This window comes from Drosophila montana, unplaced genomic scaffold, assembly GCF_035044405.1.
Source record: "Drosophila montana isolate Dmon_TW-CO22-7 unplaced genomic scaffold, ASM3504440v1 contig_2192_1, whole genome shotgun sequence".
Taxonomy (NCBI): Eukaryota; Metazoa; Arthropoda; class Insecta; order Diptera; family Drosophilidae; genus Drosophila; species Drosophila montana.
Genome location: NW_026997087.1, coordinates 959,552 through 975,350, shown reverse-complemented (window position 1 = coordinate 975,350; position 15,799 = coordinate 959,552). Strand labels below are relative to the sequence as shown.

At 38.1% G+C, this 15,799-nt stretch overlaps 2 protein-coding genes across 2 annotated transcripts in view; both read left to right on the top strand.

The window, feature by feature from the left end:
• The window catches only part of bun (bunched), a 149,346-nt gene that overhangs the window by 32,837 nt on the left and 100,710 nt on the right, over positions 1–15,799 (top strand). The window lies entirely within an intron of this gene.
• LOC135427659 (mucin-2-like) lies at positions 746–15,565 on the top strand. Its single transcript, XM_064681229.1, has 3 exons — positions 746–761; positions 824–2,492; positions 14,788–15,565. Exons 1-3 carry the CDS (start codon positions 746–748, stop codon positions 15,563–15,565), a joined length of 2,463 nt encoding a protein of 820 aa, XP_064537299.1.

Sequence of the window (15,799 nt, the reverse complement as noted above, 5' to 3'; positions counted from 1 at the left end):
GTGTGGGTTCAGGTTGTCATAATGCATTGTATATTCGCACCTAATTACGCCCACGCGGAACGAGAGAGAACAGCGACTCGAGACTGTTTGTTAATTCATTAAGCATATTAGTTTGTCTAGGCAGAAGGCGGGCTCTCTCTCTCTCTCTCTCTCTCGGTGTGGGGACAACATTTATGCGAACTTAAGTGGACATTCGTGTGGCCGGGCAGTTAGGCAAGGCGAGCTGAGCTATTGATTACCTCAACCCATAATCAATTCAGCGTTTCCTTCATTTTAAGCGATTCGACTGACTCACATTTCGGCTTGCCTTATTGGCAGTCGGGCATTTCCGTGCCGCTGACCACAGGTCAATGTCCTGTTTACCCTTATATAAATATATGTACAACCGGGGACAATAATCAGGAGTTCTGTACCTAAACTTTCTTCTTTCCAAGAATCTTACTTGACTCTCGTAGAGTATTCCAATTCGGTTGCTTAGACTAGCCTCGAATTTACTTTCTTCATTTTGATTCATAATTTAAATGGAAAAAAGGAACTTGAGGTTGTTCGATGCGATGCGTTGCGATAAGATACGCAAAGACTTCAAAAGGATCAGACCGCACACAGCATCCCGACATATGCTGACAACTAAAAACCACTAACTAATTGCAAAGTTTTGATAAGGCCAGGACAGAGGCTACCATATAAAAGTGTGTGCCATTGTCTCAGCTATCATTAGCCCAATTGTATTCGCACTACATTCAAGATGAGAGCACATTACGGTACCTATTCCAAGCCAATTTCTTTGGCGACACAAGCTAACCTTGATAGTACTCTCTTGCAGTCCTGCTGGCCTCCTTGTCCCTGCTGATAGTCGCCACCGGAGCGGCCAATATCAGATCGACGACTGGAAACGACCTTTACCGTCGCGTTGTCTGCAGCAATAAGCCGAATGGCTTCCGTGCTCTGCAGCCCGGCAGCTGCTCGGTGTACTACGAGTGCGTTGGTGGTGTCGCCGTGCAGAAAGCCTGTGCCCGTTTCTTTGATTCAAAGAGCCAGCAGTGTGTCAGCTACAATACGGGCTGCACCGAGGTGAAGCAGTTGTCGGACACGAAAGCTATTGGCGGCAGTGCGGTGACAGCAGCAGCACCTTGCGACACCACCACACCACCATGTGAAGAAACAACAACCACAAGTTGTACGTCACCAACTACCACGACGTGCACCACCACCACAGATGCAACAACCACTTGCACGACACCAACGACAACCACAAGCACCACAACTAGTACTAAAACAACAACACCAACAACCACTACTACAAAAACAACAACTACTACAACAACCACTTGCACCACACCAACAACAACCACTACAACATCAACCACCACAACAACTACCACTACTACAACATCAACCACCACAACAACCACCACTACTACAACAACAACCACTACAACAACAACCACCACAACTACTACAACAACCACTTGCACCACACCAACAACAACCACTACAACAACAACTACCACTACTACGACAACCACCACTACAACAACAACAACCACTACAACAACAACAACAACCACTACTACAAAAACAACTACTACTACAACAACCACTTGCACCACACCAACAACAACCACAAGCACCACAACTACTACTAAAACAACCACAACATCAAGCACTACTACAAAAACAACTACTACTACAACAACCACTTGCACTACACCAACAACAACCACAAGCATCACAACTACTACTAAAACAACTACAACTACAACAACCACAACTACAAAGACAACTACTACTACAACAACCACTTGCACCACACCAACAACAACCACAAGCACCACAACTACTACTAAAACAACTACAACTACAACAACCACAACAACAAGCACTACTACAAAAACAACTACAACTACAACAACCACTTGCACGACACCAACAACAACCACAAGCACCACAACTACTACTAAAACAACAACACCAACAACCACAACAACAACTACCACTACTACGACAACCACCACTACAACAACAACAACCACAACTACAAAAACAACTACTACTACAACAACCACTTGCACCACACCAACAACAACCACAAGCACCACAACTACTACTAAAACAACTACAACTACAACAACCACAACAACAAGCACTACTACAAAAACAACTACTACTACAACAACCACTTGCACCACACCAACAACAACCACAAGCACCACAACTACTACTAAAACAACTACAACTACAACAACCACAACATCAAGCACTACTACAAAAACAACTACAACTACAACAACCACTTGCACTACACCAACAACAACCACAAGCACCACACCAACAACAACCACCACTACTAAAACAACAACCCATACTTCTACACCAACAACAACCACTTGCACCACACCGGAAACAACAACATGCACATCCGCTCCAACAACCCCCTGCACAACCCCTAAAACCACAACTTGCACAACAGTGACAACAACCGCTTGTGCAAAGTGAAATTCTAAGGTTCCTTAAACTTATTCAGAGTATTGGAACTTTCTTTTGCTGATTCATGCAAAGCTTTTAAAATACAGTGCAAATGATTATATTCAAATTTCTTGATTTTATATAGAATAATTCCTATAGAATGGATTATTTCCTACGCATCAACTGGGTATTTCAGCTTTAATCTTAGCTCAGAATCTGTTGAGCCAACAAATTTCACGCCTTGTGGCAATCAACGGGGGGAGACGAGTTCTCGAAAAAACATGAGATAATTAGCCAGAATGACAAACCGAAAGCAGGACAAGGGGAAGCAGCCAGCGAACGTCATAAATTTTCGGCATAAATAATTAATGGCTAATTTTTCGCCTGCCAAAGTATAATAAGAATACGTTGGGAATTTCTTTATGGAGGCGTTTATGGGATGCCGCCCACAAAGGCAACGCCCCCCTTCCTTTCCCATGTCAGTTGTGACTGGAGGTTCCCAATAATTTCTTGGTTGCCACTGATAAAACTGTCGCGAATATTCTGCGAGAAACTTTCGCAATTTTTGGCCAATATTTTTAATGATTTTTGTTTTTGTCAAGACTTCCGGCTGTTGTCGGAAATGTTTGTCAAAGTCTGCGCAACTAAATGGAAATATCTTGTTCGGATGTTAATTATTAAAGCAATTGCTGCTTTTGGGAGTATTTTAAGAATAATTTACTGAAAGAGTAAGCTGTTTAAAACGTTTAAGAATTGAGGTTTAAGAGGAATTGAAGTTCGGATTGAAATCTTATAGATATCCATCGATCAAAGCTTGGGCTTGTGTATAAGAGCAGCATTATGAGTCGGAATATAGATAAATTTTGTAGATCTGATATATATAGAGCTGCAGGGGTACTTAATTTGGAAAATATGTAAATTTTAATTAGGTGCCTCTCTTTGCGCTTCTCATTTCTTAATGCGTTCCTTCGCGATGCAGCTAGAGATCATTATAAACTGTTTGCTTGGATTGAAATCAATATGCATTATATCCTATAGCTCCTATAGATAATCGAAGCTTGGGGTAATTTATAGAAACAAGGTTGTGTATCAGAATATAGAAGTATATATATACATATATATATGTATATATACACATACTCAAATATATATATATATATATATTATTATATATTTTAATATTAATATTGGTAAAAGAATATTATTTCAACTAGACGCCTCTCTTTGCGCTTTTCATTTCTTGCTGCGCTCTTTCGCGGTGATTTCTCCCTCAGCTTAGGATCATATTATGCAGTTTGCCTGGATTAAGATCAAAAAATCGATGCATCATTATATTCTTTAGCTCCTACAGGCATCCGTCAAGCGAAGCTTGAGCTTATGTATTAGTATCTATCAGAATATAGATAATATATAAAACATCTGCTATACATATAGCTGCAATTGTATTTCTTCTTCAAAATCAAACTTTAACTATTCGCCTCTCCTTGCGCTTCTCATTTATTGATGCGCTCCATTCGCTCTCACTCTCTCCCTCTAGCTAGAGATCATTATACTGCTTGCCTTAACATATGCACACACACTCATATTAATGTGCATAAATTTGTGCATATATGTGTGTGTGTGTGTGCAATACATACATAGTTGAAGCCGGTTTTTTCTTTGTCTGCCATTTGAAGCTATTTTGCCGGTTTTATTATGGTCTCTGTTTGTTGTTATTGTTTGTTCGAGTCTTTTATTTTGTTGCCGTTTATTAGTCATCAGCGGCCAGCCGCGCACTCATGAGTGGCAAACCTAACCTCACCCAACAGCCATACGCCCCGCAACACCCCCCTCCACCCGTGCAACCATTTACAAAAACTCCATGCAAAAGTCTTGCCTCTCGCTCGCACGGCACGCAGCCTTTGTTTGGCTGTTTTGTGTGCGTGCGTGTGTGTGTGTGTGGATTGTGACGACTCAGCTGACGCTGACGCCGGCAGCGCCGCGCAGCTGTGCGAGCTAAGCCGCAACAGCTGTTTTGTTGTTGTTGTTGTTGTTGTCGGTTTTTGGCTGTTGCCGGCGCTGGCTGACAACGCCCACATGGCGTCCACACACAGACACGCACACAGACACAAATTGGAGACTTAATCAGCATTTGTGGGCGGACTGCAGGAAATGTAATTTAAGCTGCGTCGCATAGCAGCCAGCTTTTAACTGTGACGACTGCATTGGCGTTTTTTTTTTATTTATAATTGAATTTAGTTTTGTTTGTTTTTTTTTTTAAGCTCAACTCTCTGCAGCTAATTAATTAATTGCTAATTGAAATGCAACGGCGACGGCGCCTTGACGCTCCATTAATTTCGCATTAATTTTCTTCACGCGCCAAAATCAACAATTAATTTATTTACTTTGCCTAATGATAATTGTTGTTGTTGTTCTTGTTGTTGTTGTTGTTGTTGTTGCTGTTGTGCCAAATTGATACAGGCACATGCATTTGTCACGCCCACACACACAACAAAAAAAACCATTTACAAATATTAAAATTGAAATAAATACAAATTTTTGTTGAACGTCAAGCGCCGCGGAAAATCAAGAAGACGCAAGCGACTGACAACAAAAATAAAAATAAAAACCCAAAAAAATACAACAAGAAAAAAAAGGAAAATTAAGCGAAATTTTTGCATGCAGCGATCTTCGCTTTATTCACTTTGCATATGCCCTACAAGTGCCGTGGGGTACATTGATTATGCGAGGGCATTGAATGAATTAAATTAAAAAAAAAATTAATAAAATAATTGAAATTTAATTTATCGATAATTGAAGCTATCAATTGCTATCGATTTTAATGTATCGCAAACAATATCCAGGCTATTGTTATCGGTATTAACCCATCATTGGTTAACGATAGTTTAAATTATCGATAACAACATGAGTGCATATCGATCAGCATAAACCCTTTCCCGTCAATCAAAACCATCTAGGCACGGCTTCTTTATATTCTTCTGGTTAATCTATGTTCTCTATAAATAGTATAGTTTTATTGAGTAATCGATATTTATCGATTCTTTGGGCTAGGCACTCCACATTCGTCTAACTTAAATTTTTTTGCTACACAAGGCTTTTCCAACACTTTTGCCAGCCTATCATAATATAGTTTTAATAATAAAAAACGAAATTTATCGATAACATTCGTCTAGCTAATCTATATGCTTTATATATAGCCTTCCCAATGCCTTTACCAGTCGATCAGCACATAGTTATAAAAAATCGATAAAAATCGATTATTTCTCTAGAAAAAGCATTCTACATTCGTCTAACTAATCAATACATAGCGTTTCCATCATTTTTGCAAAATGATCGGCATATAGTTTTCATAATTCAAATCGATAATTATCGACCATCAATATTCATCTATAGCCTAAGTAATCGTTACCAGCATATAGTTTATAAATATCGACAATTATCGATTATAAACAGCATTACAATAACTATCGATTGTTTGTTTTCAACAGTTTTGCCAACCGATCAGCCGTTTTTTCCTCATTGAAAATCGATAATTATCGATTACCTAGGCAAGGCATCCCGCATTCGCCTAGCTTAGCTATATTCTCGCTTTACATAGCCTTCCCGACAGTTTTGTTTTGATCGTATATTTCAATTCCCATTGCCAAAAACGCGAATCCGCTGCTCTTGGCCAACGCCAGGGGGCGCTGCAGCGGCTTCCGCACAGGGTGACCCGCGCCAAAGCCAATTTGCAACCGATGCATCCCGCAATAAATCAAATCGGTAACTACATACAAAAAAAAAGAAGGCAAGAGAGAAACTAGAAAGAGAATGCAATTTGTGGTCACAAGTTTTCCTCAAATGGAGGGGGGAGGGGGGAGAGGGAGCGGAGGTTGTCGGAAATTTGTTGGCTCCAATCCGCAAGATCGTAAAACGATTTTGTAGAATTTATGTATATATATGGAAAAACATGAAAACGCGAAATGATTTATTCTATCTAGTTGCTCCTTAATTGTGGCGAACATTAAAGAGGCAACATTTCGCATTTTATGATTGTCGATATTTGGTTTTTGTTTATCGCAAATCTTTCGCTGACTTTGTGTGTGGGAAACAGGTTTCCTTTTTTAATGTTTATTTTTAATTTGTTATTTCCACAAAAATGTCGAATGATTTAACTAAACTTGCGACTAACAAATCGTTTGTCACGTTATTTAGTCGACTTCCTACAAGTTTTTTGGCTCTTATCGCACCCGATTACAGGTGCAGCCCCCATCGATTATGCCCTGTCCTAACTGGAATGCCCGCCCCTGCCCCTGCCCCTGCCCCTGCCCACAGTGCGACATTTGGACCCAACTATGTAGACATATACTATATAAGCTTTTCTTCTGTCGAGTGTACTTGAATTCTGAAGGCCTTCTGGCAATGCACGCTTGATAACATAAGACAACTAAGTCTGTTGCACTTTTCAAAGAGATCATGACTGAAAAAATACCCTGTAGATATGTCGAGATATGTTAACAAGTTGTGAAGTACTGAAATTATTCCTTAATAGATCTGGAAACTTGTAGAGAATGAAAAGACGAAAATGTATACAATTATTTTCGATTTATCGAACTTTAGTTAATTATATTGTTGATTTATTGAACTTTGCATTGATAAGAATGCAAAAATCTTTATAAAGTTTGATATACAGAATGTGATAAATGTAAAAAATGATTAAATGCATTAAATTGTCGAAATATCATCATTTTTATCGGAATATACAATATATAAATTTTTCTTGCAAATGTTAATAGTTCGACGTATTTATCGATGTCATATAATCCTGCATCGATTTTTATTAATCGAACTATCGATTTGTTGATCGATCAATTATATTCCATATCGATTTGTGCACCGATAGATCGAAGTTTGTGTGTGCTTACTGACATATATTCCTTTGATATTTGATATCTTTTGATATTCCTCATTAAAAAAAATCAATAAATGTGTAATTTTTGCTTAAGGATCTATCGATATATCGATGCACTATCAGAGTTGCATTCCCTTCAAAATTTCTTTGAGCCGTATGCAAAGCGCATGCATTAAATGCAACTACCCTATAGATGCACACCCCTTTTGTTAGGGTATGCACGGCATATGCCGAGGAATTGAAGAACTTTGTCGTCGTCCGTTGAACACTTGGCGCCAGGGCGCTTAAATTGCCGTGACGATAACACGGGGCGTGGGTGTCCATGCACACACACACACACACACACACACACACACACACGCCTTGCCTAGGTACATGCACACACACACACAGACACACTCGCAGCGCATGTAGCAGCTGCCTTTGCTCTCTCTCTCTCTCTCTGTCTCGCTCGCACCTGCACGCCAAATGGCTTTTGCGACTTTTTGTTTAGCATTTTCGTTGCTGTTGTTGTTGTTGTTGTTGCTATTTGATTTGTTGTTGTTAATTTGTTTCATTGATTGACAGCAACAACTATAATAACAACAAATTGAGACAAGGCGACGGTCACGATGCCAAGCGAAAAGGAAGCAAAAACGAAAACGAAAACAAACGTAAAGCGTAAAACGTGAAACGTGAAAAACGGCGACAAAAATCAAACAATTTTCAAAACATTTAAAAATAGTGCGCAAATTGCTATTTTTATATATATTATAGAACAACAACAACAACAACAATAACAATAACAAATGTCGATGCTCAGCATGTTGATAACTCTCCAAAGCGCGCGCCCCCCTCTCCCTCACTCTTCCCCATTCTCGCAGATCAACAGTTAGAACGCGCGCGCCATGCTCTCTCGCTCTCTCTCTCCCGCTCGCTCTGCTTCTTATCAGCTCGCTTACAAGCTTTTACACACGTGAATGAATCGTTCGCCCTTTCTCGCTCGCTCTCGCTGTGGCTAATTGCATTTAGTTTGAAGCGTTTTGTTTTTGTTTTCGTTTGTTTTGTTTTGCCCGCCTCTGCCTACTCTTCTCTTCTTCTGCTTCTCTGCCAAGCTGCCCATCTTTTGTTTTCTGCTCTCTTCTCTTGTTTTTTTTTTTTTATTGATTGACTGCGCGCATTGCACATTATCGCCATTTTTGTATTTGTTGCCATTTTTCGTTGCGCTTAAAAGGCTATAAGAAAACACACACACACAGGCACACATACACAAATACAGAGAGAGAGACAGCGAAGCAAAACAAAACGTAAAACGTGTAAAAAAAACTGTAAACACATTTTTTATTGCGTTGCGGGCTTTTTTCTTGTGATTTTTGCTGCTCTACTTAATTTAAATCAAAGCAAGAATTTTTAGTTTATTTCAAAATTAAATGAAACCCAAAATATTAGATTATAAATTAAACAAATTTAAAACTTAACTTAATCAACAATAAGAATTTAATTTTTATACAATTTTTGCGTCACTTTTAGGCTTTTATTTAGTTTCTCACATATTTTGTCTTAGTTTTCAATTTAAATAAAAACGAGTTTTTAAATTTTTCATTTTGTTCATTAAAATTCCCATTCAATTCAGTTTTAGTATTTAAGGTGCTTGTCTTAGATAACATTAATTACACCGTTTAACAGCCACATTTCGTTAAGTTCCTAAGTTCGTTAAATTCCCGCACAGTTTGTTCCAAAAAGTGCGGTCAAATTTCCTACACAGTTGGGATATTTTTCCCATCACAGTTTTGTGACCATTGTAACAAAAATATACGCATCTGAAAAATTCCCACACCATTTTGGGGAAATTGTTACAAATGTGTGCGTCCTCAAATTACCCTCACAGTTTCAGGGAAATTGTTCCATGACTTGGCTAAACATACCGTGTGTCTCAGCTAAGTAACACTGTACTGCTTGCTTTATAATGGGTAATTTAGTATAGACACGCACCACTCAGGAAAGCAGTAACACAATTGCGCTCAAGCAGTGCGCAAGCAGCTTTGCGCGCGCTTACGTTATTTTTTAAATAAATTTAAATTAAATCTCATGTTATTTGTAAAGTAAATAATTATTTATAAAACTAATTGTAAACTTTATTTTTCGTTTAATTGCAGGTAAGCACAAGCCCAAAACGCTTTCTTAGCTGAGTGAGTATAAACTGTACCCAATACTGTTCCCAACCTGTAAAAATGCAAAAAGAAAATTCCATTTTCACATTCTCGCGCATTTAATCAGAAAAAAAAACAAGAAAATCATGCACAAAATTTTAGTTAATATAAATCAACTAATTAAATGCATTCAACATTTGACCTGAGTTCAACTTTAGTTCAACTTTGCATTGTTGTTGTGTCTCTGCCCTCTTTTTCTCTCTCTCTCTCTCTCTCTCTCTCTCTCTCTCTCTCTTCTCTCTCTCTCCTCTTCTCACTTGTGCCCCGCTGTTTTCACTTTGCGCTAATTGTGCTGTCAATTTAAACAAATGACACACAGAAGGCTACCCTACAAAAAAAAGGAAAATAAAATAGAAAAAGGAAAATTACATAAATTTTCCAAAAAAAAAAAAAAAGAAGAAAAACAATTCGCTTGGAAATTGGGTAAAAGCGGCAGCCAGCGATGAAATTCGGCAGATAAAATGCAACAACAAAGGCGACTGCATTCAAATTCAGTGATACCCTAACCGAGAGGGCATGGTGAATCCGTCATGGAATATGTGACATTAGCAGGCATCAGCCTGTACAGTAAACACTCGTTAACAAGCTCGTTTTGTTGCCAGTTTTTGAATGTATATAGAGAAAAAAGGGAATCTTTATTAGAAAATTAAAGACAATACTCTATTTAATGTTTATTTAGTTCTCAATTCAAATCTTTTTTACATTTTTTGTTATCAATTTGTTTGCTAGGGAAAGTCTGCAAAGTCTTTAAGGCTCGTTTCTTAACTATCCATCTAATTTTACTGAACTATGTGAACTCTTCAACTTTCAATCAATTATATCGGAACGGTCTACTATATCTGATAGTTGCCTTGGCAAAGATCTTTCGCAAATTGAGTTTTTTTCCATGAAAAACTAGTTTGATTTTTCAGATATTTTATATAAATAATATATATCAATTAATCGAACTATCGACGTATAGATACCCTATAAAAACAATAGAAAAATACAATTCGATATATATGAATATGGAAATTGTCGGATGAAAGATTGAGCTTTGCCTATATATATCTTTATTATATATATAGATATTTATTTTATATATATAGATATCTTCCTTATATATATAAATCTATTATATATATATATATATCTATTTCATATTTATATATCTATTTTATATATATATCCACTTAATATCCCATCCATGCCAGTAAGGGTATTCATACTTCGGCTTTGCCAATTGTTTTCTTTTCTTTTGTCACTTTTTTTTCCATTTTATTTTCCATCCGTTTTTATTGGCCAATCTCTGATTGCAGTTAAGAGGCGGCTGCCTCATGTTGACTTCTTGTTTTTCTTTGCTCGTTTCTCGTTTTTCTTTTTCTGTTTTTCCGTTTTTCCAACTTGTCGCTGCAACAACAACAACAACAGCAGGAGAAGCAGCTGCAACTTTGGCTCCATTCACCTAATTTCTTCTTCTTGTTTTGGCTAAAACTTTTATTTCCTTGTTTGTTTGTTTGTTTTTTTTGCCTTTTGTTTTGTTTCGTTTCGCTGCGACACAGTGAAAAGCAACAACAACAACAACAAGAAGAAGAAAAACAAATGCGCTGCATAATTTTTGCATTGTTTTGGCCAACTAGCCAAGGGGACGGAATAGAGAGAGAGATGGGGGGAGGGGGGGAGGGGAAATTCGCGTTGTAATTTGTGCATTTAACTAGGCAACAACAGCAACAACAACAACAACAACAACACGTGGCACAGATAAAGCCACAACAACAACAACAACAACAACGACGAAAACAATTTGAATGCAGATTTTTGTTGCGCGACGCTTGTTAACATTTTCGCGCAGCTGATTATGCAACAAAAACAACAACAACAAAATACAGGGTATACAAGTGAAAATTGGTGGAAAAAATTGAAGCAGCATTAAATTAATGTAATTTATTAAGTAATTATATCAAATTGAAAGCTGATTTTATTTAAATAATTCAATTCAGTAATAGTGAAAAATAAATTATAAAATGTCGAAAAAAAACAAATTAAATTTATTAATAAGTTTAAATATATTATATTTATATATTATATTTATTTGATATATATTTGATATATTTAATCAAATTTACAAATATATTTTATTTATTTATAAATTTTATTTATTTATAAATTTTTTTATATGTATTATATATTATTCACTTATTAATAATGAAATTTAAATATTTTATTTAATAATACATTTAATTGATTAAATTATTAAAATTGCAAATCTCTAGTTCTTATAGTTCCAAAGATATTAATTAGAACCTTAAAAGGAAATATTATAAGATTTGTGTTGAAAAGGTAAAATAATTGTAATTTATCGATAAGTGCAATTATCGATTAATTTAGAAAATTGCATTGCTATTGTCAAAGTTTAATATGGCTTTCATTCGAAAATAAAGTTAAAAACAATTATTTTACAATAGTGTATTTATCCATAAATTCGAAAATCACATAGTTGTCACAGCTGATGGAAAACATTTTAATCGATTGTTACTTATCGATTATTAGTTTACTTATCGATAAATCTAATTAATTGCGCACCTATTGTCAGAGTTTGTTGAGCAAGAAAACTGTGCCTCTTATAAGGTAAAAACATGAAGTAATTTCAATTTATCGATTAGTGCATTTATCGATAAATTGTGAAAGTTGCATAGCCAATGTGCCCAAAAGTTTATCAAGCGATAAGCGCAATAGAAAGCTAAAACGAATTTAATTTATCGGAGAGTGCATTTATCGATAAATTGTGAAAATTGCAAAGCTGTATGCTAAGATAAATAACTTATAAAATAATTATTGCTTATCGAATTGAGTATTTATCGATAAATTCTGATAGTTGCATAGCTCTCTTGTCATAGCCAATGTGCCCAAAACTTTGTCAAGCGAAAAGCGCGCCAAAACTGAACAAATTTTGTTGTTGTAATATATATATATATATACATATATCTATAACTATATATGTTTGTGCTTATCCCGGATGTGTTGGCTGAGCGACTGCTAACTGCATTGGCTGCAACTTGGCCTCAACTGCAACTGCAACTGCAACTGCAGTTGTTGTTGTTGTTGTTGTTGTTGTTGCAGCTGTTGGCGGCAAATGGGAGAAAACGTACTTTTTTTTTTTTGGCCTCTGTTGCAGCTACTTTGTTGCAGTTGTTGTTGTTGTTGCTGTCACAAGATCTTTGTAGGCTGCTTTGGCATTTTATTTATCGCTTTGGCGACGAAACGCCGCAGATTTGGAGAGAAAATGAAGATGTTTCGTCAGCTCTCGAATTTTCTATATATATGTATATATATATGTATATATATATGTATATCTGTGTATGTGTGTTTTTTATTTTGTGGCAACTTCAAACGGCGCCTGGCGGAAGCGAATGTTGCACAGAATTAATTGGCTGCACTTTTTGTTGTTGTTGCATGCAACAAAGCAATTTGACAATTTCCATTTCGTTTCATTTGCGCGTTTTCATTTTCAATTGCATTTTCATGTCGCCGTTTGCCCATTTGCCCATTTTGCCCCCTCTCTCTCTCTCTCTCTCTCTCTCTCTCGCTCTCTTGTTGTTGTTGTTGCTTGTGCCGAGAACTGGAGCGCATCGACACGTTGCCGCAAATGTTGCATAATATTTGAAATGTCGCTTCATTTGCTTTGCCCAACGGCTGACGGGGCGTATTAGTTATGTTCTTTGCAAACTATCGATAGTTATCGATAAATTTGGTGTTGCTATCGAATTAACTTATGTTCTTCGATATGTTTTAGATTGATATTGAATATATGCTATTTTTAAAGAGCTTAATGATAACACAAACAATAGGTTTTGATAAATCTTATATCGATATCAAAACGATTAAGATTAATTAATAATATATCGAATCGATTAATAATGATATCGAATCGACTATGACCTTAGTTCGATCGATTGTTTTCGATATGTTTTGTATCGATATCGATGGACTATTTCGATATGAATATATCGAAAATATCGCAACATTTGTTAAAAAAGTTCTATATACTTGATATAAGCTTTTGCTTCGGTATATCGGTTCAATATTTAGTATTTTTGGATTCGCTTTGAACTATCGTTGAATATGATATCAATTATCGCTAGATTCAATGTTATTTCACTTTAAAATATCGATAGATTCGATTTGAACTATTGCAAGTTTCATTCACTTGTGATTTGCTTTCGCCTTTTTCTAAATTCGTGTTTCTCCTGCGAATTGTGGCCCTAGAAAAAAGATCGCAGTTCAACTTCAGAGCAGGCCTATTGATATTATCGATAGATAAAAAATGATCATCCCAAGGTGCATATTTTCGATCAACATCAGCATGTGTCCTTTAGAGCATAATCTTGCCCTTAGAGAAATCAACAATCGTGCTTGAAGTATTATTTATCAGCTTAGAGTAAATAATTCCCAAGGGGTTCATGCAGTATATACATTAATCATTGCTGATGAACGTCGGCGCTCCTCGCCTATACCCTAAATTCCCTTGACTCAAAAGAGAACCAACTCGATTAATCGATTTCTCACTGATCGATTAAACGATTTTTGGTTGATTAAGATGTTCGATAAATCGATAACTATGTTTTGCATGGTCGATTGGTTCATGCATCGATTAATCGATAAATTACTGTTTGATATTTTGAAAGATTGATATATCCACATGTTACTGATCGATAACTCGATGTTTTACAGATCGATAATTCGATATTTTACTCATCGACAAATCGATACTTTGGTGATCGATATTATAGTGATCTACAAATCGACATTTTACTTTTCCATAAATCGATATATTACTGTTCGATAAACCGATATTTTACTGTTCGATAAATGAAGATTCGGATCAGATCGATAAACCGATATTTATCACTTCGTTTCGTTTCACACTCTTCATTTGCCCGCCTCAGATCATTTACCACGCCCACCAACCGGATCACAGCATCCCCCGTTCCCCTCACTCTACCCCCCCCGTAACCCCCCAAACACCCCGAAGATCCCCTCCACAAGAAATTGGCAAACTGAAACCCGAGAAAACAATTTTAATTTGATTTCCAATCGAATTTTGTATTTGATTTATGGAAATATCTATACATATATATTCTGCTCTCTTCCCCTCTCTCTCTCTCTCTCTTTCTCTTTTTTATTTTACTTTTTTAATTTTTACATAATTCGCGCGCTTTTCAACACTTTTTCGAACCTGTCACCAAATCGAAACACACACAGCTTTGCCAATGTCCACGCCCCCGCTGCCACAGCCACGCCCACGGTTAACGGCAGTCGCAAGCGCGCCTTTAGCAATCCGCACATCCCCTCCGCCCCGCTGCTCGGCCCCGACGGCCGCCGCCTCCAGCCGCATCTCTACTACTACGACGAGTCCCGTTCCGGTCGCAGCTCCTTCTGCGTCGACGAATCCCTCTGGCCCGTGGCCGGCCAAATCGCAGCCAGCGACGGCGATCTATATACGACGCCCGCCGCCACCGCCGGCGATCCAGAGGATCCGGAGGAGGCCAGCGATCAGTTCTCGCCGACGCTCTATGGCCGACTCGCGCCCAGCCGGGCCATACCCATACCCAGCCACAGCAGCAGCAGCGCCGGCAACAGTCCACAGCATCAGCATCCGCTCCACCATCAGCATCCGCTGCACCAGCTCCATCAGCTCCACCATCAGCATCCGCTGCACCAGCTCCACCATCAGCAGCGCTCCCTGAGCAGCGGCTCGGCTGCGCCAGCTGCGGCAGCGGCAGCGGCGGCGGCGGCAGCAGCAGCTGCTGCCGTTGGCTACATGGCGTTCAGTGCCAGCCCCACGGGATTCGTGCACGCCTACTCGCCCTTCTATGGCAGCTCGCCGGATGCCCTCGGCTCGTACAGCTATGATCCGGCATTTGGGCCTGGAATTCATCGGTTGCAGGTGCCGCGCGAGGCGGCCGCAAGACGTCCACGCTCGCCGCTGGATGGCGCCACGGTGATGGCTGTCAACAGGTCGGTGCTGGTTATTAAATGAACTAACACAGGGTGTTTACGGTTCATTTTGTGTTATCGATTGTCGTTTATCGATTGCCTCTGTGTTGCACGCTGCACGCTGTGAAGTATCAAAAGACCGAACACAGGGTGTTTACGGTTAATGTGTGTTCATTTTTTCTTGATATCGATTGTCGACTATCAATTATCGATTATCGATAGTCTATTGTCAATTATCGATTGATGATTATCGATTGTCGATATTCGATTTTCCTTT